This window comes from Pipistrellus hanaki, assembly GCF_964339955.1.
Source record: "Pipistrellus hanaki genome assembly, chromosome: 18".
Lineage (NCBI taxonomy): Eukaryota > Metazoa > Chordata > Mammalia > Chiroptera > Vespertilionidae > Pipistrellus > Pipistrellus hanaki.
The window spans coordinates 18,342,974-18,370,603 of NC_140520.1; the positions used below are offsets into that span (position 1 = coordinate 18,342,974).

Genomic DNA, 27,630 nt, shown 5'->3' on the forward strand with positions numbered 1-27,630 from the left:
AGCATCACAATTGTCCCTGTGGTTGACACCTTGGAAACAAGTCTTATTCCACCTGCCATCTCCTTTCTATTCCATCATTCCACACTTGCATTCCAGCAACAATGACTTCTCTACCAGATAGTCAGGAGGACTTGCCTTTACTGCTCTTCCCTCTGCCCAGAGGCACTTAGTTATTTCTCAAATGCCTCTCTGCATCCTTATTTGGCCTCTTCATCCTGCCAGAAGACAAGCAGGGCAGGGCTGGGCAGTGGAGTAGAGCCACTGTCACTCTAGGCTTTGGGCCTCCTTTGGGTCTCCTTTCACCCTCTCAAGCCGCCTGCCAGAGTTCTCTTCTGTCCCACAACTCTTCCCATGGCCACTTCTATCAAACTGAAGAGTTTATAAACCGAAGGGACAAATTCTTTCAAACACTCAATGAAGTATCTGTGGCCGAGGCAGACACTAGTAAGAGAGCAACACACACATAAAATCCCTCCTGTTGGCTTAGACACCACCTATGAAACTGACACACCAGGTGTCCCTCAAAAGAGGACAGAGGAAGCAATTATCACCCCACTTGGATGGGCACACCTTTCAGGCAGGTAATAGGATCACTGCTGAGATCTTGTCCCCAAGGTCTTGTCCCCAAGGTCACCTTTGCCTATAGTCTCAGAAGTCCCCACCCTAAGCTTTCAGGTGTTTCTTTTTGTCCATATTGTTGCTGTTTTTGTGTGTCTGTTTTGACCCACCCTGTCCTTTATGACCTTGAGGAGATCAAAGAGAGGAAATGAGCTAAATCACCACCTCAGTCACATTTTCCTTACTTATCCCTTTGGGTGCCTGCTTTTTCCCTGAGCATCTTTGGAAAGGGAGAAGCAGAGGAGATGGAGAGGTGGTTGGGAGATGTCATGACCTGCACCATAATATAAGGCAGGGACTTCTGCATGGACATGGCATTTTGAGTCAGAGTGATGGGTGAGAAACCACCTCCTTCTGGCTCAGGTGTCCAATGTGCTCCTGCCACTCTCACTGCAGCAGCCAACAAGAGGAGGCAGAGCTGAACTTCTCCCAAGACTGTCCCCTGAGGCTTTCTGAACAATGACTTTGGTGACTGCAAACGGCTATGCCTCCCTATCTACCTTTTTCCTTCCAGCCCCTGGTGTTCAAACCCTCCCGAATGTTCAGTTTGACTGCTGAGTCATTACTATGGGAATTGTGAATGCATTGACTTGAATTACTATGCAAATATAAGAAAATAGGTGCTTAGATTAAACAAAAAATCTCACTATCCATAGTCTAGCATGGGCTCAGCTGCACCTGTCACCTCCTCGGGCCCTTGGCAACACCCTCTGTTGTTGCCTCCCTGAACCAAGAGTCCCAGGCCTCTTACCCGCTGGGTCTGGTTATTGGGCACCAGTTCATAGATGGGGGCTGCTCTGGTCACCTCTAGCAGAACCGGCTCGGCAGGGATGTCAGGGCTGGATGTCACATGGCACAAGGGGCAGGACGAGGGGCACCGTCCCTTGCTCTGGCACTCCATGCGGACTCCGGCTGCCATGCGCTTGGTGCCAGACTCTGACAGGCTGGTGATGTATTCTGGGAATGTTAGCACCTTGGGGTCTCTTTCCCGCTCCTCTGACTCGTCAGATGGGGAGTTGCCTGCCAGACACAGAAAGAAAAGGAACAGTGAGGGAGGGAAGAACAAGGACTGCATGGCCTCATGGCCCCGAGCACCAGAGTCAAATCCTGGAGTGGTCAGGAAATGTCACAGAGGGGGTAAAAATGTGATTCTGTCATCTGGCTCCATCTGGGGAACCCCTCCTCCCAGATCCCCCCACCAGGAGAGTAGGCTGTTTCCTGGCTGAGCAGCATCAGCCCCACTGATCCTCTCGGGGATGCTTCTGCATTTTGTGTGCAGGTCCATGACTGCCATCCGTAATGCAAGCAGTAACAGCAGTGACAGTTCTGCATCCAGAGAATGAAGGTCTGAACAGTACTCCCTCCAGCACTGCTAATGAATAAAGGCCAGAATGATTTTAAAGCACATGATGGTAGCTAAGTACATGCAAATAATCATCATCATAGTCTAACCATACCTATGAGTAAGGTTTACTGAGCCTGTATATTCCAGGAATGTGATATCTGATCATAACCAGCTTTACATCAGCTCTTTGCATGGAATTCTATCATTACACCCATTTTATAGATGAGAAAAGTCAGGCCAAGAGCCTCAAGCTCACAGCTATTGTATGGTGAGATCTGAAATTTGAATCCAATTCTGTCATAGGACATCTCAGCTTCATTATTAATTAATGCAATAAAGATGTGAAAGGAACTTTGTCTTTTTCAAAAAGATTTTCACTCCAAAGCCTGAGAAATGGGTCCATACCACCCTGATTGATATGTAAAGGGGAGTTGGGGGGCTCTTGATTTATTTTTAGTGACAGACATTGGAAATGCCTACCAGAAAGTAACAGTTTGTCCCCTGTGGAATAAAGCACTGCTTGGTATTTCTTTTCCAAGCCTTCACGATTTTCTGCTTATTAATTCTATGGGAGATGGAAGTAGAGTCTGCTGGCAAAAAACCCCTAGTTCCTTAAGAGTTCCCTGACCCCTTGGTAGCCCAAACATGCAATAGCTGCAGGGAGGTCACTGGGCCTTTCGATACAATGGGCGGATAGGCCATCCATTTTGTCCTCTCACAACGAGAATGCGATGTTTGATGGGAGATCTTTGGGGGGTCTGGGAAGAAGGCTTTGCAAAGTGGTTCCAGAAGGTGATTGCGAGATACGACTCATTGACTTCATAGCAGCCTTCTCTCTTGTGGGGCCGAGGCAGTGCTCGCTCTCCCCTCTTGTTTGCTGTGTGATACGAGGCTCCGCAGCCTTGCTGTTGTGCAGATGAGCATCTCCGTTATACAGAAGAGGCATTTCTACCCCGCAGCTCCATGGACGTGGGCTCCTCGTGCATTCTAAGGCAAAGGGCTCACTCAGTGACTATCAATGTAGGATACAATTTATTTCACATTTGCATTGGTTTAATAAAGTATCTAGAGTTGAGCTCAAGCCCTTCCTGGATTTTCAAGATAACTACATTCCTGCACATACCAAACCCAAGACCGGTGTTATTAAATAGGAGACCCAGGAGCCCACACCAGCTAGCTCCAAAGTCACTCCAAACAATGTGTAAATCTTGATTGACATTCAGGCTTCTGTAACTCATGGCTGGGAGTGTTTGTAAAGTCCTCACCCAGCTCCTGGCAAGGATAAGTGGGGGTGGGATAAGGTTTTTGATTTCTTGATGTTATTTCTAGAAAAACATGCCTTCATTCATTGGGGAAGTGAGCGAATTTTTAAAAAAATGAACAGTAAAGATACAGTGCTTTTTTTCAAGATAAGAGTTTTAAAATTTTGCCTTGCAAGCCTTACCAGAGCGCTGAAGGGTCTCCGGGTTGGCCCTCAATTTTTCTCTAGCAATTAATACATCATTAATGAGTAAAACAATTCCATCCAACTTAACCTAGAATCAGATGCATTGCAATTCATGATCAGCCCACAACCGTCCTGGTCCTAGCGTCCTAGAAAAGGTTTCTACAAAGTAACCACTAGGTGGTGATATTAAGTCTAAAATGACTTCTGTGAGAGGAAACAAATGGTGATACATTCTGTGACCACTTAGGCATCACAGAAAATAAACTTATGGAAAAGTGACACATGGCTACTTAAAAAAAAATTGTAGTGGCACAAATTTTCTCTAGCAATTAATACATCATTAATGAGTAAAACAATTCCATCCAACTTAGCCTAAGGAGAAAAATACAAGATGATCAAGGGAAAACGAAACTAGAGGAGAAAATAAAAATCCCACTCAATATTATTCACGTGTAGTATAATTTGCTTTAGGGGAGAATAAGATGCCACGAAATACCTTTTCTCTCACCTTTAATCCCCAAATACCCAGGAACGCCCGTCACCTCCTACGTCCATCCATATCCTTGTATAAAACTCAGGTCACTATTCAGAATGTTCAGGTCTGACACTAGAGGGCACTGCGACCCCACACCATCTGGAGCTTAGTGACAGCCTCCAGCCCTTCAGCAATCTATCATTAAGGCTTTAATTGCTGTGAACATTTGAGAGGCTGCTCCCTTTGCTGCTGTCTTCTGGCTTCCCAAATTAAAATCGAGATGCTAATCCGAAACCTATTTAATGTTATTAAGCACTGTTATCCCAATAAATTCAAAGAAAATTTAAAAAAATCAAGATGCAGCACTCCCTCTCCCCATCCCCTATATCTTTCAGTCCTGGACAGGTACAAGGCCAGGGAGAAGAGAGGCAAGGAAAGGAGGGTGCAAAAGAATATGGTGGGAAGCCACCCAACTCTTGCTGTAATTCAGAATCAAGTTTGCCCTCTCCTGAAACTATACCAGTCCAGAAGAGCGAGCCCCGCCCGAGACCAAGACTAGCAGCCCTGCCAGTCCAGTCCTCCCACCAGGCAAGATGAGCTGCCTAGAGAGGAGCTGGATTTACACAGAAGTGATGAGCAGTGAACTCCCGGAAGACTCCGGCAAAGAATAGAGATGTGTGAGAGATTTTTCAAGGAGGAAACACATTTTCCCATGCGCGGTTAAAGATACAATTGGGAAATGCTCCTTAAAATGATGGAGTCTGGTGGAAAGCCAGATAAATCTCCCTTTGCCCAAAGAGAGCACTTACAACCATCACATCTGTGGCAAGTGAAGCTCGTCCAAATCCTAAAAGCTTCAGCAGAGTCTGATGTCTGACACTTGGTTTACCTCCCCTCATGCTGGCACCGGTGTGAGGGGTCAGTGTGTGGAGAGTGGTAGGGAGGAGACTCCGCCCCATTTCCTATGGTTCTATGGCCCACTCCAATTACAGCCCGCGGGTGCTTCTGCCCCCTTCCACCATCTTGAACCTGGGTAGAAATGCTCTAGTAATTTGACACTACAGTGTCTCTTAATAAAATGAATATTCTATTTCAACAAGTACATAGTCTCTGGACATAAGAAATAAGCTACAATTAGGGTCTTAAAAGATTACCATTAGCCTAGGCACCTTCTGATGGAGGATACTGGGTGTGGTTGTGGCCTTCTTTCACCTCTTTGCAGAGCCCACCCCACTGCTCTCAGGGAAGGCGCTGGGGTCCAGCCAGGCACTCAGGTTTCTCACAACGGAAGAAGAGCCAACATGAAATGTAGTTCACAGCCCCCAAACTGCAAAGCATTCTGAAAATACAGTTTGCTATAAATAAATGCCATTTGTTTGAGGCTAAAACTGTACCTATGGCACACAGTGGATGAATTTCCCCCACAGAATATTGGGGTATGAGAATACTGGCCTCCAGATGTTCAAAATCTCACCATGGCCGTGCCCATGGCCTTGGGCAGGTACATATTGACCCATCTGGACTCATGATGATAAAAGTGACTGAGCCAATCTCATGCCAGCCCACTATGCTGGTGGGAACTGACAGGTCACCAAGGTGAATGAGTGGTTATGAAGTAAATTGGTATAATTCTTGTAGGATTCTGGGGCTGCTGTAAGAATCTCTCAAGTTAGTGCCCAAGGCAATGTGATGCTAATGACATCACAGCCAGAGCTACAGAGGCAGTTCATTAGGCAGTGAGGAATCAGATGTAAGCTAGTCAGAGCTCAGCTTCTGGAGATGGCGTGGATCCTCAGGAGAGACAGTTTGACACAGAGCAAGCAAATAGCACACTGACACAGCACACTGAGCCCTGAGCCCACTGACACCCCCATACAGGTGCTCTCCCCATCTCCACCCCTTATGGTTCACACAGGTGTCCTGAGTCATCTGAAATCACATTTCTGTCCAGGCATGCAGGTGGAATCAATCTCAGAGGAGATTCAGTGACTCTGGATGACTTAATCTGAACTCCCAGACCTGCCAAGGGACACACTCTCTGAGCAAAATAGAGTACAATCCTATATAATAAAAGCCTAATATGCTAAGTGTCCAGTTGGCTAGTCAGCTGCTCAACCAATCAAAATGTAATATGCTAAGGCCATTCAACCATTAGCTATGATGTGCACTGACCACCAGGAGGCAGACACTCCAACCTGTAGATTAGCTTGCTGCTGGAGTCCTGCCAATTGGGACTGTGTGAGATAGGCCCGACACATCCTGGAGCACTCCCATGGTCCCTTCCTGGCTGGCCAACCTCCGGCATCTCTCCCTGATCCTGGTCCCAATCATGCACCAGTGGGGTCCCTCGGCCTGGCCTGTGCCCTCTCGCAATCTAGGACCCCTTGGGGGATGTCAGAGAGCCAATTTCAGCCCCATCCCGTAGACCAGGCTGAGGAACTCACTGGTGCATGAATTCGTGCACTGGGCCTTTAGTGGATAATTAAAGGAAAAGGATAGGGCATGAACCAGCCACTTCTCTCCATCTTTAGGTCTCTGTGTGAGATAATGAGCACCCTGGGGTGTCTTCCTTATCTTTGACACTTTGCCTAGTTTAGGTGTATAGATCCCTATCTATCTATCACCCATCTATATCTACCATCTATATCTACCATCTACCTATTACCTACAATTATCTATCTATCTATCTATCTATCTATCTATCTATCCACCCACCCACCCATCCATCTCTCCATAAATATATTAAAGAGGGAAGGGTGGAATATATTAAGTCTTGATAAGAGATTCAATTTTTTTTAAATCAGTCAAACATAATAAAACCAAAGCATTTGTGAACAGTCTCTAGCCATTCACCCAAGTTTCAAGCAAGCAGAAGGAACAAAGCATTATTCTGATGACACCCAATTCCACATCTCCAGCCCGGTCTCCTCCACATTTACCAGAACCTTAACATGCTTATCCAGAAATCCACTCAGATGTCTGTCCAGCAGGCACTTCAATCAATGTGCCCCCAACTGCCATCCACATTCCCTCCACACTTGCCCCAACACTTGTCCTCTTTGCAGGCCCCAGTTCAGCAAAGGCACCGACTTCCTAGGTGCTAGAGGCAGAAATCATGGCTGCACTGCTGGTTCTGTCCTACTCTCCCAGTCAATCACCCAGGCTCCTTAAGCACATCCTTTACCCCCAGCCATCCACCTCACTGCCAGCCCACTGCTGCCCAGAGCAATGCAGTCTAAAGTGTGAGGTCTCAGTCAGGCTGCCTGGTTTGATTTCTGATCTTCCCACTTGCTAGCTGTGCAATGTAAGGCGAGTTTCTTAACCTTTCTGGGCCTGACCTCTCTCATACATAAAAAAAGAGATAACTGACCTGACTTAATAAGGCTTGGTAAAGATGAATGGTGTATTCCATGAAGAGAGTTTAGCAGCGCCCGGGACATAGTGAGTATGCTCCAAATTTAATTATTCTCGCAATGCCTGTCTACTTATGTGCCCTGGCCCCAGCCACCCTATCACACGGTGGCTCCTTGAGGGGAGAAATTACATCTCGTTCTTCACTGTAATATCCCACATTGTCGAATGCCTAATACATTCAACAATTCATTATACAAATATTTACTGAATGCCTACAAGTGTTTGTTGAATTAATAAGTCACTTAGAATGACCTGTGTACAAAGTGACAATTGTCTGTGTTCAGCAGGTACTCACTGGACAGGCGGGGGGTTTAAATTCCTTTCTTGTCTGACTGGCCTAGGTACTTTGGAGATGGTCTAGTTTTCTTCTAAGAAGAGGGGCATCAATCCAGAGTGGGTTCTGCCGCTTTCATGTACAAGTGGGCATTGGTCAAATATCATCTAGTTACACAGATTGAGGGAAATACTGACAAAAGTGCATTGTGCAAATTTTGTGAAACCTACACTTGCATTTCAAAATTCATTAATGTGCATTGGGTAATTCACTACCTTGGGACTGAAGGACTTAAGCTTAATAAAAGGAAAAGCCAACTATGATGCGGACGAGTAGGCAGTGGTTCTTTTGCGACTAGAAAATGTGAGAAGGTTATAGCCACTAATGTCACCAAGTGACAAAGGGCCTAGCTGGTGTTTGGGGCCTGTAAGCCTCTGGGTACCAAAGGTGGCTGAGATGGGAGATGCATCACTGTGTGGGTGGAGCAGGGTGACAGCAGTCATACTGAGATTAAGAATCATGTGTTCTACTTCACCAGCAAAAAGGGCAGTGGTTGTGATAGTGAAAGAGAGAAAGGCATCTGGAACCAGGATGGCTAGAAGGATGAAACATGAACACCTGCGTTTTCTGCAGGTTTCTACTTCGCCCAGTCTCAGCCTGCACACAGGACCCATCCACACTTCCAGCTACACACTCAGCACTCCCAGAGCTCAGAAGAAGCACATTTTTCTTTGGGGATTAAATACTAGAAAACCACTGGCTCACCATGTCCAGAAAAAGCTCCACCTCCAAAGAATTTATATTTTGGTCCTTTCCTAAAACTGAATTAAATTTTCTTTTAAATCCTTTGTCAGGATGTAGCCTTTATTTTCTGTTCTAAAATGAAAGTTACTGTGCACTTCAGATCTAGTGCTTTGGTATTTCTTCAGGAAGTTTCTGGAAATAGCAGATGGTCTTTGTTATAAGCATGAGCAGCATCTCTGGGTGTAAGGAGGTCTAGTGTGGTAATTAGCTGTCATCAATACCCACTATGCACTGCAGCAAAGCGTCATTAACTGGGAGGCTCAAGAAAAGGTGTCTTTTGGAAAATTGAATTTTTCTTTAATTGATACTTAGCCAGAAAATGCTTACATTTCCTCCAATCCTTGTTGACATTTTTCTTCTCTAAAAATGCAATTTTCCAATTTTCTGCCTGACCCATGAAGCACTGCCTAGGAAACAGGATTAAACCTTTCCCCAAGGTGCCTCCAAGGTGATAATTTTATTCATCAATTATGACTATGCAGATTTGGAAGCTGTGGGAGACAGAAATAAAATGGTACCTATAACCCAAATGGCTTTTTAAGAATTGATCAATAGTATAAGGTTCCATTTTGTTAAGATTGCCTCCTCTTAATGGCCGTGTTATCAAACCAATGATTGCCTGGTTGAGGTTCCTGGCTAATTAGGTTCGTGAAGTTTTGGTGTAAGAGTAGTGCTTTCTCTTTGCCAAGCATTGGTAGTCCACTTTGGCCTGGGAACAGTTAATTTAATGACAAATGGATGAAATGCATCAAAGCCTCTGTCAGTGTCTTTTTGGTCAGTCACAGTGAAATGACATTTGGGATAAGAGGTTGAGTCAAACAGCACCTCCCAAGGAATTAATAACAGAAAGATAGCCTTTGTCGAGCTGTGACCCCCTGTCCAATCTTGACCTTGGTGTGAGAAGGAAACGGTGAGGATAGCTGAGAGATGCAACCACTGCTTGGAGACCCAGCTCCACACAGCCCATTTGTCTCAAGACACACAGACAAAATCCAAGTAACTGAAGCATTGACTAAAAAAATGAGCCCTTCTTAGATAGACCAGCATTTTCAAACTCTTTCATTTCATGGCACACATTAACTAATTTCTGAAATTCTGTAGCTCAAAAAAAAAAAAAAAAAAAAAAAAAAAAAACCAAACTTTTTTTTCTCTCAAATAAAATAGGTATAATTTTGATTCATTCACATGGGTTGTCTATTGTTGTGTTGCCTGTTGTCATTTTTTTATTTGATAATTTAAAGAAAAAGAGGTTATGGCTCCTAAATAGACAGGTACTGTATGTTTTAAAAACCTGCAGCACACTGGTTAAAAATCTGAGCTAGAATGTGAGTCCCTGGGGTAAGAGCTACCTTATTCTTGGTGGACTGCCATGGCTCTCACCCAATGCCCTGTAGTTGGTAAGAATTCAACAAATATTAAGAGATGGAAAGAAGCAAAGGGACGTTAGCTCTTCCTAGTCTTTGCCTGCAATTCCTCAAGTGACAACCCAAAGCTTCATTAGGCTTCGCCACAAAGGCCAGGCCAGGCTCGGTGGAAGGATCTGGAGGTGCTAAGTGCCAGGGGTGTGGTAGACTGGGCTGATTTCATTGTTTTCCTCACCCCCCAAAATGTCTGTCTTTCCTGTCTCCCTCCCTCCAAATATTTATTGAGTGCTTTCCACTCCTGCCTTTGCCATAAATGATACCATGGGTCTTCATACCCGTGTCCAGCAGAGCATTGACCTCACTTGTGTCGACTAGGTCTGCCTTCATGTCTTGTCTGTTTCCAGGGGGGAGTCTCACTCATTGTGTGTCCCTGGAGCCCAGCACTTGATACTCTGCAGACACTTCCCTCAGTCTTGGATGAATTGCAATAAATTGGTTCCCGTATTATCTGATACCCACCCTCTGTAATGTTTACCTGCTGCCTATTTTTCACCTGCCTCTTGTGGTCCCATTTCTTTGTTCACCAAATGTCTTTCATGGGACTCTGAGTGGATCACCAAGGTTTCTGTCCTCACTAAGTCTCTTCTTCTTAGTTTCCTAGGGCTGCCCTAACACATTGCCAACTGAGTGGCTTAAAACAATAATAATGTATTGCTCCAGTCTGCAGGCTGAGAGCCTGAAATCCAGGGGCTGGAAGGGCCATGCTCCCCCAGACTTGAGGGAAGACCCTGCCCTACCTCTTCCAGCTTCTGGTGGTGCCTGCATTCCTAGCATCCCCTGGAGTTCCCTGACTTGTAGCTATATCACCCCAATCTGTGGGTGTCTGAGTCCAAATCCCCCTCTTTTTGCTCTTATAAAGACACCAGTCATTGGGTTTAGGACTCACTGTAAGTATGACCTCATCTCAACATAATTACATCTGCAAAGACCCTGCTTCCAAATAAGCAGGGCTTGCATTCTGAGGCTCCAGGTAGTATGAATGTTAAGGAAACATATTCAACCCACTGCAGTGTCCACAGCCTTCAACATGGTGACTGACTGTGAGCCCTCCCTGACCACAGCTGGTGACGATGCATTGGCGGGCCATTTGGGAGCTACTGTCCATCCCCTGGACTTCCAGCCAAGGTGCAGGGATGACTGGAAGAAGTTTCCTCTCCATCAGCATCCCAAGACCCTGCAGCGGCTGTGTGGCCTCTTGTCAACATCAAAATAAACAGACGAATAGATTCAGAGTCACAGCCTTCAAATGTGCAGAGATGCACTGGGTTATCCCTGCTGGTTGGCCATAGATGGAGCGGCATGGAGAGAGGGAGCAGAGAGGTGGAAATGGGGAACACCTGCGGGCTACTACCGCCCAATCTCCATAAGCAGAGAGTCCATGTGAATGGCTGTGCACTTGCCTGGAGATTAAGGCTTTTTCTTCTGTGCTCTGGGTTTTCCTATTTCAGGGGTAGGTGCCTCCCAACTACTTCATCTCCCCGAAGAGAGAGGCAGGAAAACTCAAGAAGATAGCCCAGAAAAAAAAAATAGAAACAGAGAGGGTGCAGAGGAAAGGGAGCTCCCAGCACCAGCTTCAGCCTCTGCTAGTGGTGAGGGCTCCGCTGGGGGCCTCCCTGAGCTCCTGCTTTATCCACACTCAGATTAATTAAGGTTTCCCTCTATGTAGCACGTGACACCATTTATCCGCTAGGGGGCGCCTTTAGCTTTGCCAAAACCACCAGGCAGCAACATTCTCTACCTGACTCCATTTCACCCTTACACATTGATTCCGCCTCCTGACCTGTATGCTCCAGTTCCTGCCTAGTCATCTCTTTCTCTTTCTGGCTTCAAACCTGGAGAAGAGGAGCATCATCTAGGGAAATCCCCGGTCAATTCTGAAATGGCAAAACCTCAGCTGCACACTCATGTACACAGAAGGTGTGGGTGTGAGTAGATGTGGGGGGATGCTCACCTGAATGAGATGCAGGGAATCACTTGGGGCTTATGTGGCTCCCCAGTCAGAGAGGTTAATGCCTTGCTGAGCTGCTGCAGCGTCTGTCTTATAAATATTTTAACTATCAAACAATCTAGAAATTTTTAATAAAAATATTATTCAGTAATAACACCACTCCAGCCAGCAAGGGAATGTTGTAATGTCTCCATTTTCCTCTCGATACTCATCTAGCTTCTGTTTTTCAAATGAATTCAGATGTTAAATCCTTTTGCTGCCCCGACCAATTTATTCTGCAAATTAACTACGTATGACAGAACTTAAAGACTGTTACCACTTAGCTTTGCCTCACTGAGATTTATGCTGCCTTCCTGCCCATTGGAGCCACCAGCTCAAATAGACTGTGGCTCCTGGTGGCAATTTTGGATTCTGCACAAGTCCCTCATCTCTTGAGTTTAAAATGCACTGAGTGGACCGGGTTCTTTCACCCCTTAGTGACCCATGCATGCCCTCTGTTCTCAGACACTGGTCTCTGCAGCTGCCTGTCCAACCTTAATAACACTCTCATTATGAGAGCTGCACCCACACTGGTTTTCGAGGGGCTCGATGGCTCGGCCTGGTTGCAGCACCATTTGTAAATGGCAAAAACAGCAGTATGCTCGGGAAAGCAAAGGCTACAAGATGCAGAGCCTGGCAATGAAGGGAGCGTGCTGCTAGGCCAACAGCATATCTCCCATTGTATCAGAGTGTGTGGTAACCAAGGTAATGGAGAGGAACAGCTGCCTCAAGCTACACACCATGAGTTGGTTCAGTTCTGGGTGACCCAAGTAGATAGAGATCTGACAAAAGGGTGGACTGTCATGATTGCAGGTCACCCGGACACAATGTCATAGGAACTAAGGCAGTTTGGGATGGAGACAAGGAGATTCAGAAGCAGGCTTAGCAGTTCTCTCTGTAAATATTTGAAGGGCTGTCATGCAGAAGTGGAACCACATGAATTTTGTGTATCTCAGAGAGTGGAGTTAAGATCCAAGAGGGGAAATGATAAGAGGATGAGTTTAGAGAACCACAAATTTTCACTGAGCACCTATTATGTCAGGTACAGTACTCAGTACTCATATACACAGATAAATAAGAAATAAAGCTCATTTTCTACTGTGCACGTCTGGGGAAGTGGATAGAAAAGTAGACGATAAGATAGGAGTGATATTAGAGGCATGGGAGAGAGCCTTTGGGCATGATCCGGAGAAAGTTTTAAAACTACTCTGGAGGATGCATGCAGGCTAAAGCAAGATCTTGATTCCTCTGGAGGCCATTTTGGTAATAACTTACAGCTGAAGTCAAGGAGGTGGGCAGCCTTGGCAATGGCGAGCTCTGGCCTAGCAGAAGTATTCATGTGGATACCAGGCAACCCACTTGCCAGCGATGTCCTAGCAGGCAGAGCCATTCAGAAGCATGGGTTCAAGTCCATTTTAACAGCCAAATGTTAAACTTCTATTATTCTTGATTTAAGCTTCTTGATATTTCCCTAAGTCAGTGGGGAGGAGCTGGGAACCTGCATCTTATCAGGCACACAAAGTAATTCTGACTCAGGCAGTCTTCTGATCTCCATCCTAAGCAAGAATAATTTACTTTCTAAATACTGTCAGAATACTTTTTAAACATTCTAAAAGTAGCCCCAATATGTAAAAGAGATAAAAGTGGGCAGTACATTCCTTAGGCATCATTACTGTTTGGCAAAACTAAACAACTCTATTATTTATGGATGATATTTCAATGAATGGTGGGGGGCGGGTAGGTAAGGAAAGATGCTGTGATCATGCTGAGCTTTAATCACTTCAAGAAAAAGTCTACACAAGTGGAACAAGAGGAAGTTCTGATCCCTCAAGTCAACTTTTCTGCTTACAAAATAGTTTTCCCCAAATGCCCTACTACTTGGAGGGTAATGGCATGGGGTAGATGGCATATAAAAGGCAGCATTTAAGGGACCTCATTCCATGTCTTAAATAATATTTATAACACACTAAAGGCCCGGTGCACAGATACGTGCACATTGAAAAAATTAATTAGAAGGTGGCCAGTGGGGCAGGACTGGGCACCAGGACATAAAAGGCATCTGCAGAGTGAGCGGGGTCTCTCTGGCAGGTGGGGTCCTTCGACCTGGCCTTCGGGATTGGGCCAAAACCAGCAGTCTGACATCCCCCAAGGGGTCCTGGAGTGCGAGAGGGCTGTGTTACTCAGCAGCCCTGGTGGTCAATGTGTGTCACACCTATTGGCTTAGCCTTTTATATACATAGACTAGTGGCCCAGTGCACAAAATTCGTGCACAGGGGGTGGTGGTGTGTGTCCCTCAGCCCAGCCTGCACCCTCTCTAATCTGTGACCCCTCAGGGGATGCCTGACTGCCTGTTTAGACCCGATCCCACATCTCTCTCGCAATCCAGGAACACTGACTCCTAACCGCTCACCTACCTGCCTGCCTGCCTGACTGCCCCTAACCACTTTGCCTGCTGGCCTGATTGCCCCCAATTGCCCTCCACTGCTGACCTGCTTGCCCCTAACTGCCTCTGCCTTGGCCCTGCCACCATGGCTTTGTCTGGAAGGACATCCAGAAGGTCTCCTGGAAGGTCTTCCGGTCTAATTACATATTATCCTTTTTATTAGTATAGACTAGAGGCCTAATGCACAAAATTCATGAGAGGGACTTGGCCCTTGCAGCCCAAGTTTCATCCAGAAGGTGATCTGGAAGGACATCTGAAAGGTCATTCAGTTGTCTGGTCTAATTAGCATATTACTCTTTTATTATTATAGAAAGGAGTGAGTGCTAAAAGGTTTAGATTCTTTCTTATTTCAAAGAAAAGAGAAAAATAAAACCCTTTCTAGGTTATCAAGAGGGCAGTGGTATTTTTCCTTTGCACCAATCTAGAATCAAACCCACACAGAGAAATACAGGAAACAAGGTACATTACATCATGAATTCCATTTTAAAGCTTGAATTATAGGACCTTGGATTTACTCATCATTCCCACAGTATCAAGTGTCCTGGAAGATAATTCAGATGTTGTCTTTGCTCTAGTCTACTGTCAAACAGATAATGCCACACGATGAAATGAGCACCTGCCCCTGTGTTCATGTGTGCACATGTACACACTCACCAATAAAATACAACCTGCTCCTCCTTCCCCCAATGCCAGAACCTTAACAGGTGTCAAGAAGGCCAAGGAACAGCCGAGACCGGTTTGGCTCAATGGGTAGAGCCAAACCGGTCTCGGCTTGGGGACTGAAGGGTCCCGGATTCGATTCCGGTCAAGGGCATGTACCTTGGTTGCGGGCATATCCCCAGTAGGGGGTGTGCAAGAGGCAGCTGATCAATGACTCTCTGTCTCTCTCCCTTCCTCTCTGTACAAAATCAATAAAATATATTAAAAAAAAAAAAAAAGAAGGCCAAGGAACAGAACACTTTTAGATGGTGGAAGAGAAATTTGATCCTTAACATTTCCAAGTCCCTGAAGCTCATCTAACTTTACACTCTGAGAAACAACAGAAAGGCAATGTTGTCAACAGCAGCAGAAAGGCAATGTTGTCAACAAGTAACCAATGTGGAAATTGTATGCGAATAGTGCTAAGTATTCAGCTCATAGCTGTAACCATTATTTGTTGTTGTTGTTGTTGTTTGAGTAAAATCTTTATAGACCCTTCTTAGGCTTCTCTCTCCAGTCTCCTAGGACTTCCTTCTCATTAAATAGTTGGTTGACATCAGGCAAAAGTCAGAAGACCCAAAGTGGAACTCAATTCAATCTAATAGAGCAAAATACTAAGCTACTGAATGTCTATTTACAAGGTGCGGTGCTGGCCTTTTGAACACACCAGCAGGAATTGTGTGTAATCCCTACATCCAAAGAATGTACTGTCTTCTAGAGGAGATGAGGCCGACACACAGAATTAATCTATTTTTAAAAAAGGATCAAAGAAGGACCAGGTGATTTGGACAGTTAGACCAGCCTAGGTTTTACTGGGGATAGAGCTGTTGGACTGAGTCTCAGGGGATGAGAGGATCCCATAAAATAATCCACCTGCAGCAGGAGCTGGCAAGCTTCCTCTGCAAAGGGCCAGATGGTAAGTATTCTAGGCTTTTCTGCAGAAACCACTCAGTTCTGCCTGTATTTGACAAAGCAGCCACAGACACTACCTAAACGATAGGCATGGCTATGTTCCAACCGAACATCATTTATGGATGCTGAGATTTAAATTTCACATGATTTTAACATGTCATAAATTACCCATTTCCTTGGCCACCTTCATCTTTGTTTTTTACCTTATTGTTCTGCCCTGATAACTCACACGATACCTAACAACCTGATCAGCTCCTGCTCATTCTCCAGAATGTCTCCTTCCTAGAAGCTTGCAGTGACTGCTCTGGCCCTCACTCAGTCTCTCCCAACTCCAGTAACATCTATAGTCTGGACCATGTAACGTAGGGCTGATTGTACAGCCTGGAGTGAGACAGACCAAGTATAGGCTCCACCTCTCCTACTGATCATTCTGTGAACTTGGGCAAAGTAACTGACCTCTCTGTTGCTCAGTTTTGTCAACTCTCATATAGAGAACTGACAGTGCTGACTTACTCAAAGTTTAAGAAATCCAGTCATCTGTGTTCTAAAAAAAGGCTTATTGCAAAGAACGATTCTTCCCCATGAGATTTAGACATGATTCACAGATGCTACCTTTGTTTACTGGTGACAAAGCCAGACACAGACCCTCAAATTAGCTGAGCTGTTTGCCCCCACTGATCAATCAGAACAAAAAGCTTGCTAATTAAACTTCGGTTAAACTCCTCTCTTTCTTCCAGGCCCCTAAACGCTAGCCCACTTTCTGCCTGAGCCAGGATCCAGACCCTCCTGAGAACAGGCTGGCCTCACACCATTTCCCCACCTACTTCCTTCTAGCTTGGCTCATGTCTCTCTATAAAAGAGAGACATAACTTGCCTAAGTCTCAAGATGCTTGCAGACCTTATCAGAGCATTCTCCCAATTATAATGTTCCCTCCCCTACCTAACCGTCCTTACAATACTATTTTTGAATAAGGTGACGTCATTAAGCCCCACTTTGTCTTCTACTTGAAAAAAGTGTATTCAAAGCACTTAGTATAGTGCTAAGATGTCTAATGAAAGCACCTGCTGTTGTTAGCATTATTGCTGTTATTATTATGTTTGTTACCTTGCTACCACAAATAGACTGTAAATTCTTTGAGGTCAGTATCATACTATAGAGCTCTCCACAGTACATTGCTGGGCATATAGCAGATCTTTAGTAGATGTCTGATGATTGACTGATGAATCTGTCACTGTCATATCTGGAAGCTGACAACGCTGTGTGGCCATATATTTATGACAAACTGGATAGTGTCTAAAGGACACTTTGCTCTGTTCTGAGAAAGAAGGTGGTCAGAGAAGGACTGAAATTACCACCTGAAGGAATCTTCCTTCCTAGGCAGCGAGCAAACATGGCAACTCCTGCTTCCCTTTCACCTTCTGGGCACATACAATCGCTTTCACACGAGAGACTGTCCATGGCCACGACAGAGAACTGTTGGTCAATGGTGAGAAGCAAAGGAGAGAAATGAGCAACTTGGGAGAATGCTGTCTCCAAACACACCCGTCACTTCAGGGGCTGGTAAGACCTTCCACAACCATGGAGAGATTGGAACAAATGCCAGAAGGCTGTTTTTCTTCAAATATGGGAGAATATTATATTATAGAAAGTAGAAGTTATTAAACATTATATCCATCCCCTGTGTGAATTACAAGAGGAGAACATGCTGATAACAGAGACCTAGAATGAGTTTGCCCTGAGAAAGTCATCATGGCCAACCTCACATTCTCTGTTCAAAGTATTTTTAGGTTTTTAAATGCCTCTGGCTAAAGAAAATCTATTAATTCCACCATTCCCGTGAGTTCCTCCCATTTCTGAGAGGTAGTATGACCAGCTAGTTAAGAGCCAGGTCTTTGAAATCCATGGGACCTGAGTTCTCTATGCTTTACTTTGTGTGTCTGGGAAATGAAAATGATGGTATCTATCTTTCAGAGCAGAGTGTGAGAATTCAATAAGTTCATGTATAACAAACCACTGTATTTACAGTGAGAGCTCAATAGATCAGGGTTGAGCCTATGACAGAGCTAGCCTGCTACCTGGGTGTGTGTGGCTCGAAAGCTGAGAGTGGATCTATGTAAGCACAGTTACACTGACAGGGTGGGGTCATACTGAATGGACCCCTGACAGAGCAGACAGGAATGTTATACTGCAGGGGTCCTCAAACTTTTTAAAGTGGCGGCCAGATCATGGTCCCTCAGAGAGCTGGAGGGCCGGACTATATGAACTACTAATTCCTACTGTAACACCTCGGCTGCGCTCACTGCCCAAAAAACCTGGCGGGCTGGATCAGACTCCTCTGCAGGCCGCATGTGGCCAGCGGGCCGTAGTTTGAAGACCCCTGTTATACTGGAAGCAACAGTTAGGAGCGAGGCTTTGCCTGGCACCACAGGACATGGTGTGGCGGGTGGAAACAGCTGCTGGAGATGGGTCAGGCGTGTAACCCAGGCTGAATTGGAATGAATGAGTGAATGGATGGCAGACAGGAGACTGTCCTAACAACACAGTTATGGAGCTCTGGGGGTCAGATTGGGTGACAACTATGTGTAGAGAATGAGGGCAAACCAATGGAGTATTTCAGAAGAAATAAGAGAATTTGGTGTCAAATCTGGATGGAGTTTGAAGAGAAAGATTTTCAACTTATTAGAAGCCACATAACAAAAACTCAGAGTTTTTCTAAGCAGATTTCACAGAATTTTTGTTTTCAGGGTTTGTTAATGGCATTTCTCAGAATAACACAGACAATCACAAATATTTTCAAGGTCTAATATGAAGGGGCAGCTAAGTGAAAGTTAAGCAGGGTTTTGGTAAGCCTTTGAGAAGCCTTTAAAATTCCCCGATATGTTATAAATATCAAAGAATGAAGGCATATAGCATACAACGTCGTCCAAAATAATCTAAATACAGAATTCATTGTTCACAGAGTATCTTGTTGGACTACTGGGCTGCAGGGCCCAGTTGGGAAAATAATCTAATTATTAACATTTTTGAAAACCTATTCTGGGCTGGATATTCTGCCAGCCCTGACTCAGTCCTGACAATTCTCTGCAACATGCTGATGATCCCATTTTGCAGATGAGGACACCAAGGCTCAGAGGCTATATTCACACTGAGTCTAATTCCCAGCTCCACCTCCTCCCTCTGCACCAGGCTTCCTTCCCCATCATAGACCTGGGAGTTCTTTAAAGTCTGACTTCCCAGATTTCTCTTTCTCAAGAACACCCAATTGCCACATATTGCTTAGTTTTCAACAATTTCTGAAGTGTTTCCCGGGAATACAAGGTTTTATGCACCACAGCCTGCTGATAGTAGCTTCCAACCTACTGGCTTCCCCTGCAGTATGCATGGCTTCTGGTGGTAGCCTTCGGGTTTCAGGTTATTCCTCTCCCTTTGCTCCCCAGAACCTAACACCTATGAACACGACAACACAGGCAGGAGGGGGCACGATGAGCATCTCCGATTCTCCTCGCAGGCGGGTGTGACGTGGGAGGGGATGGAGGCACGGAGGAGGTCCTGGTGCCTCCCAAGTCCCCAGAATTGACATGTTCCCACACCAGTGCTCACAGCCGCCACCACAACTGTTTAGTGTTAAATTTAGAATAAAAACCAATTAAAAGATAACAAGGAAACATATGTTCAGAGTGGCAAGAATCAGAATGTTTATGGAACATGACCTCTAGCTGCTGTGGGAAGGATGAGTGCATTTTACCACCTTAAGTCCCAGCCCCCACCATTCTGTCTTCACAATATCCCTAGTTCATCTCCATCCAAAGAGCTTTCAATGAAAATGGTGATTTTACTGTGGCAGACGGACAAACTGGTATCTGAAAAACGGAGGTCGTCGTTGACCCTTCTCCCCTGAGCTGGGGCAGAGGGATGAATCCGATGGATTGAAGGTGCTTCCACATGGGCCTCCATCAAGGCAACACATAGATGATCTGAGATAGGATGCAGGAGAGAATGGGGGTTGCCTATCCCTCACTTGTATCTCAACAAGGTGTGTCTGCAGCTCACTAAAAAGTGGGATATTGCCAGGATGGAGACCCCAGAAAGGTGGGTCTGCTGCCTTTAGAATCCTCTGCTATGTCAGCATCCAGAGACAATTATACTATTAATAGAAAGCAAACATTCTACTGAATATAAGCTGTAATAGAAGAAATAGTAATAAAAATAACCCTATCTAATAAAGAGGGAATATGCAAATTGACCCTCATGCCTTAACAAAGATGGCAACGCCCATAGCCACAAGATGGTGGCACCCAGTCCCCTCAGCCCCACGTGAGTCCCCCAGTCCTTTCAGCCCCGCAGGGAAGGTGCCAGGCGCATGGTGCAGCCAGACCCACCCACAGGCCCCCAGCCACCCAGGGCCAGCCTGAGGCGCAGGCAAGCCTCGGATGGCGGCTGCCCAGCCAATGCCAGAAACACAGTCAAGCCTTGAATGTCAGCTGCCCAGTCAATGCCTGAGGCACAGGTAAACCTCAGATGTTGGCTGCCCAGCCACCTGAGGTGCAGGCAAGCTTCAGATGGCAGCTGCCCAGCCTCCCAGGGCCTCCCGAGGCTCAGGTAACCAGGGCCAGCCAAAGAGGTGTGATGGGGGCATCGCCTTCCCCAAATCTCCAGGTTGCCTCCCGCCCCTGAGGGCTCCTGGACTGTGAGAGGGGGCAGGCCAGGCTGAGGGACCCCCCTCCAGTGCATGAATTTTCATGCCCTGGGCCTCTAGTAAATTATAAAAGGCAAAAATTCTGCTACTCAGCAGTCTGTGTCTGCCCAGTTTCACATCTGGGCTAACGAGCTTTAACTTCCAGCTGCTCCATAACTGGGGTTGGGGGTGGGGTCACTGCAAGACCCATAAGGAGTCCCATTTACATCACCCAGGATACTTCTGCAGCGGGCCTTCCTGTAGAGTACCACAATCTCACCTCCACGTCCAAAGAGTCACCTACTAATGACTTTCCTAAATTACTGTCCCATACACCCTATACTTGACATGTCTTCCCCCTTAATCCAGACCTTCAGCTGCTCCCATGTGCTCTCCTCCAAAATGTTTCTGACCAATCACTCTGTCTCTGGCTTTTAAGTCCTGCAATCATCCTACACCATGACTAGATGGATGCTTCTGAAGCCCAATCAGAACAGGTCTTCTTTTCACTGAAATCCGTTAGTACTTCTCCAATGGTTTTAAGATAAAAATAAGAGACTAGGGGTTGGCCAGCTGGCCCTTAGGCCCAGCCCCTGGCCACCTCTAGCCCCATTTCACAGGTGTTTGTGTTCTCAATAACCCACATTTCACCCGCCTTGCCTTTTTCCTGTTTAGAATATCCTCTCCCTAGCAGCCACCCGCTGATGTCCACACACCTTCCATCACTGCTGGCACCACCTCCTCCAGGAAGGCTTTCCAAGCCCTGCCCATCAGAACTCTGAGCTCCTCTTTGGTGCTTCCTGTTCTCAGGTTTCTTATAGCGCATGTCACACTTCATTGTAGATTCTGGTGTATTAGACACCTTTCCACATATTTGATAAACAACTTCAGGAAGGGCCTGGCTTTTATTCATTAATATATTCCTAACACTTAGCACAAGGCCAGGCATTCAACACATCTTTAGTAGTTGGTATTTAGTGAGCTAGTTCCATCACTAACTGTGGGATGGCACTTTCTCCCCAGGGCTGGGGTGCCAACGTAAGGGCTGGGAAGAGCTCGGATTTTATTTTCTTTGTTATTATGTTAACAATGCCCTGTCATAATAACTCTATTAAGAGTGGATGAACTCATGTCTGTTCTGGCATCCCCATGGGATGGCAAAGGGACAAGCACAGAGGTCTCTCTGGTCCCAGCAAATGGAGAAGCAGGCACAGAGCTGAGAGAAGGATGCCCACTGACCTAGCTGAATGCCTGCACAAAGAAGAAACTCAGTAAACACTCACTGAGTGATGAACAATAAAGAACAATAAAAGAATTTGTTTTAAAAAATGGTGATGGAATTATAAGAGAATTTTTCTGTGATTTCAATTTGCTTTTATGTTTACCTGTAGACCATAAATAACCTCTACCAGCCCAATGATAGCAAGATACATGCTCTATTCAGATCCCAACATACTCATTATCCTTGAGGAGAAAGACCATGGAAATTTTGAAAGAGTAACACCTTTTCTTCTCCTGCCCTCAACCCTGTGCAAAAATATACAAACTAGCAAAGCAGGAGGGCTGGCGTGTCCTATTTATCTTCATCCCCACAACTCCATCAATAGTCACTACAAATCCTCTGTGAGCAGAATCTATGGCCTCACCTATGGGGATTATGCAGTGGCCACAAAGTCCCTTCTTACAGCAAAATAGACCAGATAAAAATACACGAAGTCGTAAATGCCCCGAATACATCTATGTACATAGAACCAGTTGCCGCAGTAATCAGCTAGACTTGTAATAAATTGACAGGAGGTGCCGTAGCCATCAGCAGGCAATGGAGGCGCATCCAAGGAGTGACATTATAGGCCACCTCTGTGGACTCAGCCTAAAGAAACAGATGTCAAGGGGACCTAGGTGCTGACTTATCAGATTAGGTTGGTTTTCCCCAAGTGACTGGCACTCACGTCACCTACAAAGCACATATTTTAACTGGCAGGTTTACTAGGACACAGCTGCAGAATGTTTTTTTTTTTTTTTTTTTTTTTTTTTTTAACGTTCTTTTCTTTATATTTTTTTAATCAGCAAAAGCAAAACTTGTGAAGTTCTTTTTGAACCTGCATATTTGTAGCAACTGCTCTCAACTAAGGGCTCTGTGGCATTAAACTCTGACCAACTCTGCCCCTTGCCAAATCCACCCAAGCCGATAGGCCGTCTGCGGTTATGACTCAGCCGAGCCATTTATTCCTCGTTAAGTTGGGCTTTATGGGGAGACCAGTGTGACCACTCTCTGGAGGCCTTGGTCATGAACTGGGTTTAGGCAGGAACTGTCCCTAATCCTGCCTCAGTGGGCAGTCACTAGACCAAAACAGCCCTTCACAAATGTCCAAGGCAGTGGTGTGGCCATCCCCCATGTCCCAGGATGGTACAATCTAGCCGAGCAGCTCCTCCCCCGAGAAATGCTGGTCTTTGCAAGGGGTCCTTCTCCTAAGGCCCTCCACAAGTGCCCCTGGCTTCCCCTTCAGGTTCTCAGATTCTTCCTGAGGACAGAATGTGCCAAAGTCTGGTCCCTTTGTCCAAGGACCAGGTGGAATGTGTGTTCTGGACCTTACAGCGGCCTCTTTTTATAGGTTTCACAGGAACTGACTAGCCAAATGCAAGGAGAGAAGAGGAAAGATGAAGTTGGAAGAGGAAATAGTTATGCTCTACCTTTAACATGGAAGGTCCCGCTGTGGCTAGGAGCCGTCTTTCATTAACCATTGCATTCCTGGCCCCTCACACTGGCCTGACCTACAGTGAACACTTAATGCCCATTTTTGAATGATTGCATGAATAACACTACTTTACAAAGCAACTTCCGGGCTTCCCTTCAGGTGGCGCTCCTTAAGGTCTCCAAGTCCCAGACTCCTGATCAGCCATATATTAGCAGGAGAATCACAATGCCCTTGGGAGGTTTTTTTGTTTGTTTTTAATATATATATATTTCAGAGAGGAAGGGAGAGGGAGAGATAAATAGAAACAGCAATGATGAGAGAGAATCATTGATTGGCTGCCTCCTGCACGCCACCTACTGGGGATTGAGCCTGCAACCAGGGCATGTGCCCTTGACCAAAGTCGAACCCGGGACCCTTCAGTCCGAAAGCTGATGCTCAATCCACTGGGCCAAACTGGCCAGGGCGCCTCTGGAAGTTTTAAGAGAGAAAAGCTGATCTGATTGGAAAACCATCTTCCTCTTCTCAATAAAGGAGACAGAACTGATGTGTTCTGGGGCCTTTGACTGTTGCAGCATTAATCATCAGCATTTTTGTACTGTAGCAGGCAGTTGGGGCAAGGTTTGAAAATGATGTCAACCACTATCATTTTTGTCAAAATTAATTACTTCCCTGATCCATTTTTTACTGATTTCCTTGACGTTAGTTTTTTTCTTGTTTTTAATTTTCCCTGCTAAGTTTTTTCTTTCAATAATTAAACCAACTTCCAAAGAGGTCCAGGAGATTCAGGAAGACTGACAAAGGAGGAACAGAAACCAGGAGCAGATAGAAGTGGTTAATGGCCCACGGATGAGCAGAAAGGGGTTTGCTGATTCGTGGGTTTTATGTCTCCTATTTCCATTTAAACACAGGTTGCATATTATACCCAACACATATCCCATTTCCCCCTCTCCCTACAAAGAAAACCTTCCAATTCGCTCTATAAGAAAAGTGATTATAGGAAGGGTGAAAAAAAACCCGACAATTTTTGATTTCTATAACAATAACTTGTAGCTAGAAACTTGGAATAACGATCACAAATTGAACCTCCACAAATGTATTTACTTCAGTTGCTAGTATTTAACCCTAGTCCTGCCTTATGCTTGATACTTTAGCTTACAGTGTAGTATATTTTTCTAATTCCAAGCTCCCAGACATGACACTACCCACCACCCACCTCCACACACACAATAATCAACTCCGGAGATGTGGAGGAGGGGCCATGAAAAGGTGGGCTGGTGCCAGGAGGTTGGAGGGTAAGGTGTTTGGTGACATGCTGGCAAAGACAACATGCTATCACTTCCCTTGGAAAAAGAGGAAGCGGGAAGAGGATGGCACTCACTCATTTATTCATTTCACCAATGTTTATTGACTGCCTGCTAGATGCTGCACATGGTGTCACACATTGCAAGAGATGGGGAAGGGTAGGAAGTGATGTGACCGCCCCCTCCAGGCCTTTGAGAATACAACAGTGTCCCTTTAAAGTAGATTATTAATGGAAATCAAGAAAAGATAGGAGCCTAACAAAACACAAACGCTACTGACATTTCTCAATTTCTATATGCACTCCTGTTGGAACTGAGTTGTCAGTAGGGCTAGGGTCCCATCCCTGGGGTACAGAAGGAATAAGTCTGCATCTGTATGCAGGCAGTGAACCAGACTGCAGGGGCTCTGAATCACAGTGGAAGGAAAGGCTGATACAGCTGGACACACTCATGAATTTCTCCCCCTTTGAAGAATGCACCTGACGAGTCTTTTGTACTTAAAAGGCAGTAACATCCAGGCTGTGTGTGTGTGTGTGTGTGTGTGATATATATATGCCCCCCCTCCCCCAGAGGACCTTTTCCACAGAGAGCAGATTTTTATAACCCCTATCCCCTTCCTCACACACACAAAAAAAGAATAAAAATCCTTGAGATGTATATGGGTGGGGTAAGTCATGCTTATTTCCTGGTCTTTTTCCAGCAAAGGGGCTATGACTGGGACTAAAAACAGTGGTCAAAAGTCAAAGGATAAAATGTTGACTCTGATTTTTTGGGTGGTTGACTCCCCTGATCCACTAGACTCATTAGTGGGTGACATGTGACTTCTAAAACACACATCAGTGTTCCTGTGAAGAGCGAGTGTAACCAGGGCAAGTGTTACCAATGTCTCTGAATTTCTCTGAAATTCTCATCTGTAACTATTTTGTTCAACAATAGTGAACTGAACTACAGATTTCATTAAAGAATGCTAATAATAAAAATAACGAGTCAAATACATTGAGCACTTAGAGAACACTAGACATTGTGCTTTATATATAATTAATGTATTCAATCCTTATTTGTAAGTTAAGTCTTCATAGCCCTGTTTTGCATACATGGAAACCGAGGCTCAGAGTCCTTACATTAACTTCTCAAGAGCCACAGCTAATAAAACAGTCTGATGCAGATCTGTCTGATTCTAAACCCTTGCTACAAACAATACATTAAACTCTTTCATTGCAATATCAGTTTAGTTAACCTAGTTATTAGCCTTGAGCCAAGCATTATTAAATGTTGCATTCTGTCATCAGAAGTAAAATTATATGATGAGTATACAGAGTCATAGAACATTAGGAGTAGAAGAAACTCTAAGCATCATCTAATTCAGTTAGTTATGACACAGATAAGATTATTTTGAAGAGGGTTAAGAAATTTACCCAAGGTCAGGGCTGACTTATGGCTCAACTGAGACAATAACCCAGGCCTATGGACTCCCCATCTGGTGCTCTTTCCCGCAACATGCTGCCTTGGAAAAGGATGGGAGATATAGACCATTGCTGTTTAAGACACAAGGTCCTCATCTCAAGTGACGTGAAAAGCCCAAGTGATGCCCAGTTCAGATTTTCACATTTGATGTTAAATCGCCCTTGCATCACCATTTATTTTGTAGTTTTCCCTGCAACAAATATATATATAGTAGGTTACAGCCCATAACTTAAGATCAAAATAGAAGTCCTGGTAGGCAGATGCATTGTACTATAAAGACTGTAGCCATATGTTTGCTTCTCTTGGGTCTGTATCTCCATGGCCAGTCCACTTGAGGACTGATCTACACAATGTATAAAATGATATGGGCTTAACTTGCTTAGTTTGAGAAGCAGAACAAGCCAAGTGTAGAGTTTCTTCTCTTCAATTCCATGAAAATCCAGTCCTCTCTCTTCTACAGCCACATCAATTACCAGCCTGACATTTATCAAGCAACTATGTGCCCTACATTATGCTAGAAGCTATGAGAATTCTAAAGCTTATGAAGCCTTTGTGTTTGCTATTTCCTCTGCCCCCAGGCTTTTGCTTGGTAGGCTCCCTCTTGTCTAACAGGCCTCAGATCAAACTTACCCCTTATCCCACCATGGAGGCCTTCTCTGTACCTACCATGCCATCTATATATATCTGTGTGTCTGTGTGTGTGTGTGTGTGTTTCTTGATTTCAGAGAAGAAGAGTAAGGGAAAGAGATAGAAACATCAATGCTCCCTACTGGGGATGGAGCCTACAATCTGGGCATGTGCCCTGAAGGGAATAGGACTGTGACCTCCTGTTTCATATGTCAATGCTCAACCAGAGCCACACCGGCCAGGCTGTGCCTGCCATCTCATTTAGCTCCCCAATCCTCCAGTCAACCTTTATGACATCACCTAGTTATAGTCTCTTCATAGTGCCTATCACTATCTAGAACTATTGCTTTCATTTATGTGTTATTTGTCTCTTTCTGCCTCTCTTCACTAAGATATAAACTCCGTAAAAGCAAGAGACTTTTTGGTGCCATTCACCATTATATGCCCAGTTCCTAGACCAAAGCTTAGATAAAGGTTTTCAATAAACATATAAACCCACTCTGAGGAAGCAGTCAATCAGTTTGTGAAGGCAAAGCTTATAATCTGGAATACTATATAATTAACTACTAAATTGTATGCTACGGATATTATGTCACCATTGTCGGGGCCACAGCCATATGAAAGGAGCTTGACCTCAGCATCAGCATTAAACCATCAGCCAGATGAAAATATGAAGCGGTATGCAATGAGCAGCATCTAGAGGGAACAAAGGGGCTTCTTGAGCACTATTTTTAAAAACCTGGAGAGAATAAGAGAGTACCTGAGAAAATAAGATGGGATAGTGTTACCTACAGAACCGAGTTTTTTAAAATACCAGTGTATCACCTTTAATGATGATTGTTGGCACGTTTCCAATTCTTTCAGTGCCTAAGCGCTTAAGACTGTTCAATTCTGCACACAAGCCTAATGATCAATGCATTAATCAGGAAAACGTCCTGGTCCATTCAGGCTAGTCCTCTTGCCTGTGACAGTCCCTGGTGCACAGGACAGTATGATGTCCCCTAGGAGGCCACTTGCCATGGGT

At 45.1% G+C, this 27,630-nt stretch overlaps 1 protein-coding gene across 4 annotated transcripts in view; it reads right to left on the reverse strand.

Annotated features, from left to right (window-relative positions):
- The window catches only part of ASTN1 (astrotactin 1), a gene marked incomplete at its 3' end in the record, with an annotated part of 255,598 nt that overhangs the window by 16,438 nt on the left and 211,530 nt on the right, over positions 1 to 27,630 (reverse strand). For all 4 annotated transcript variants that reach the window (XM_084866119.1, XM_084866117.1, XM_084866118.1 and 1 more), the window contains one exon: positions 1,370 to 1,638. In XM_084866119.1, coding sequence (XP_084722245.1) covers positions 1,370 to 1,638 — 269 coding nt within the window. The remainder of the gene's footprint in view (positions 1 to 1,369; positions 1,639 to 27,630) is intronic.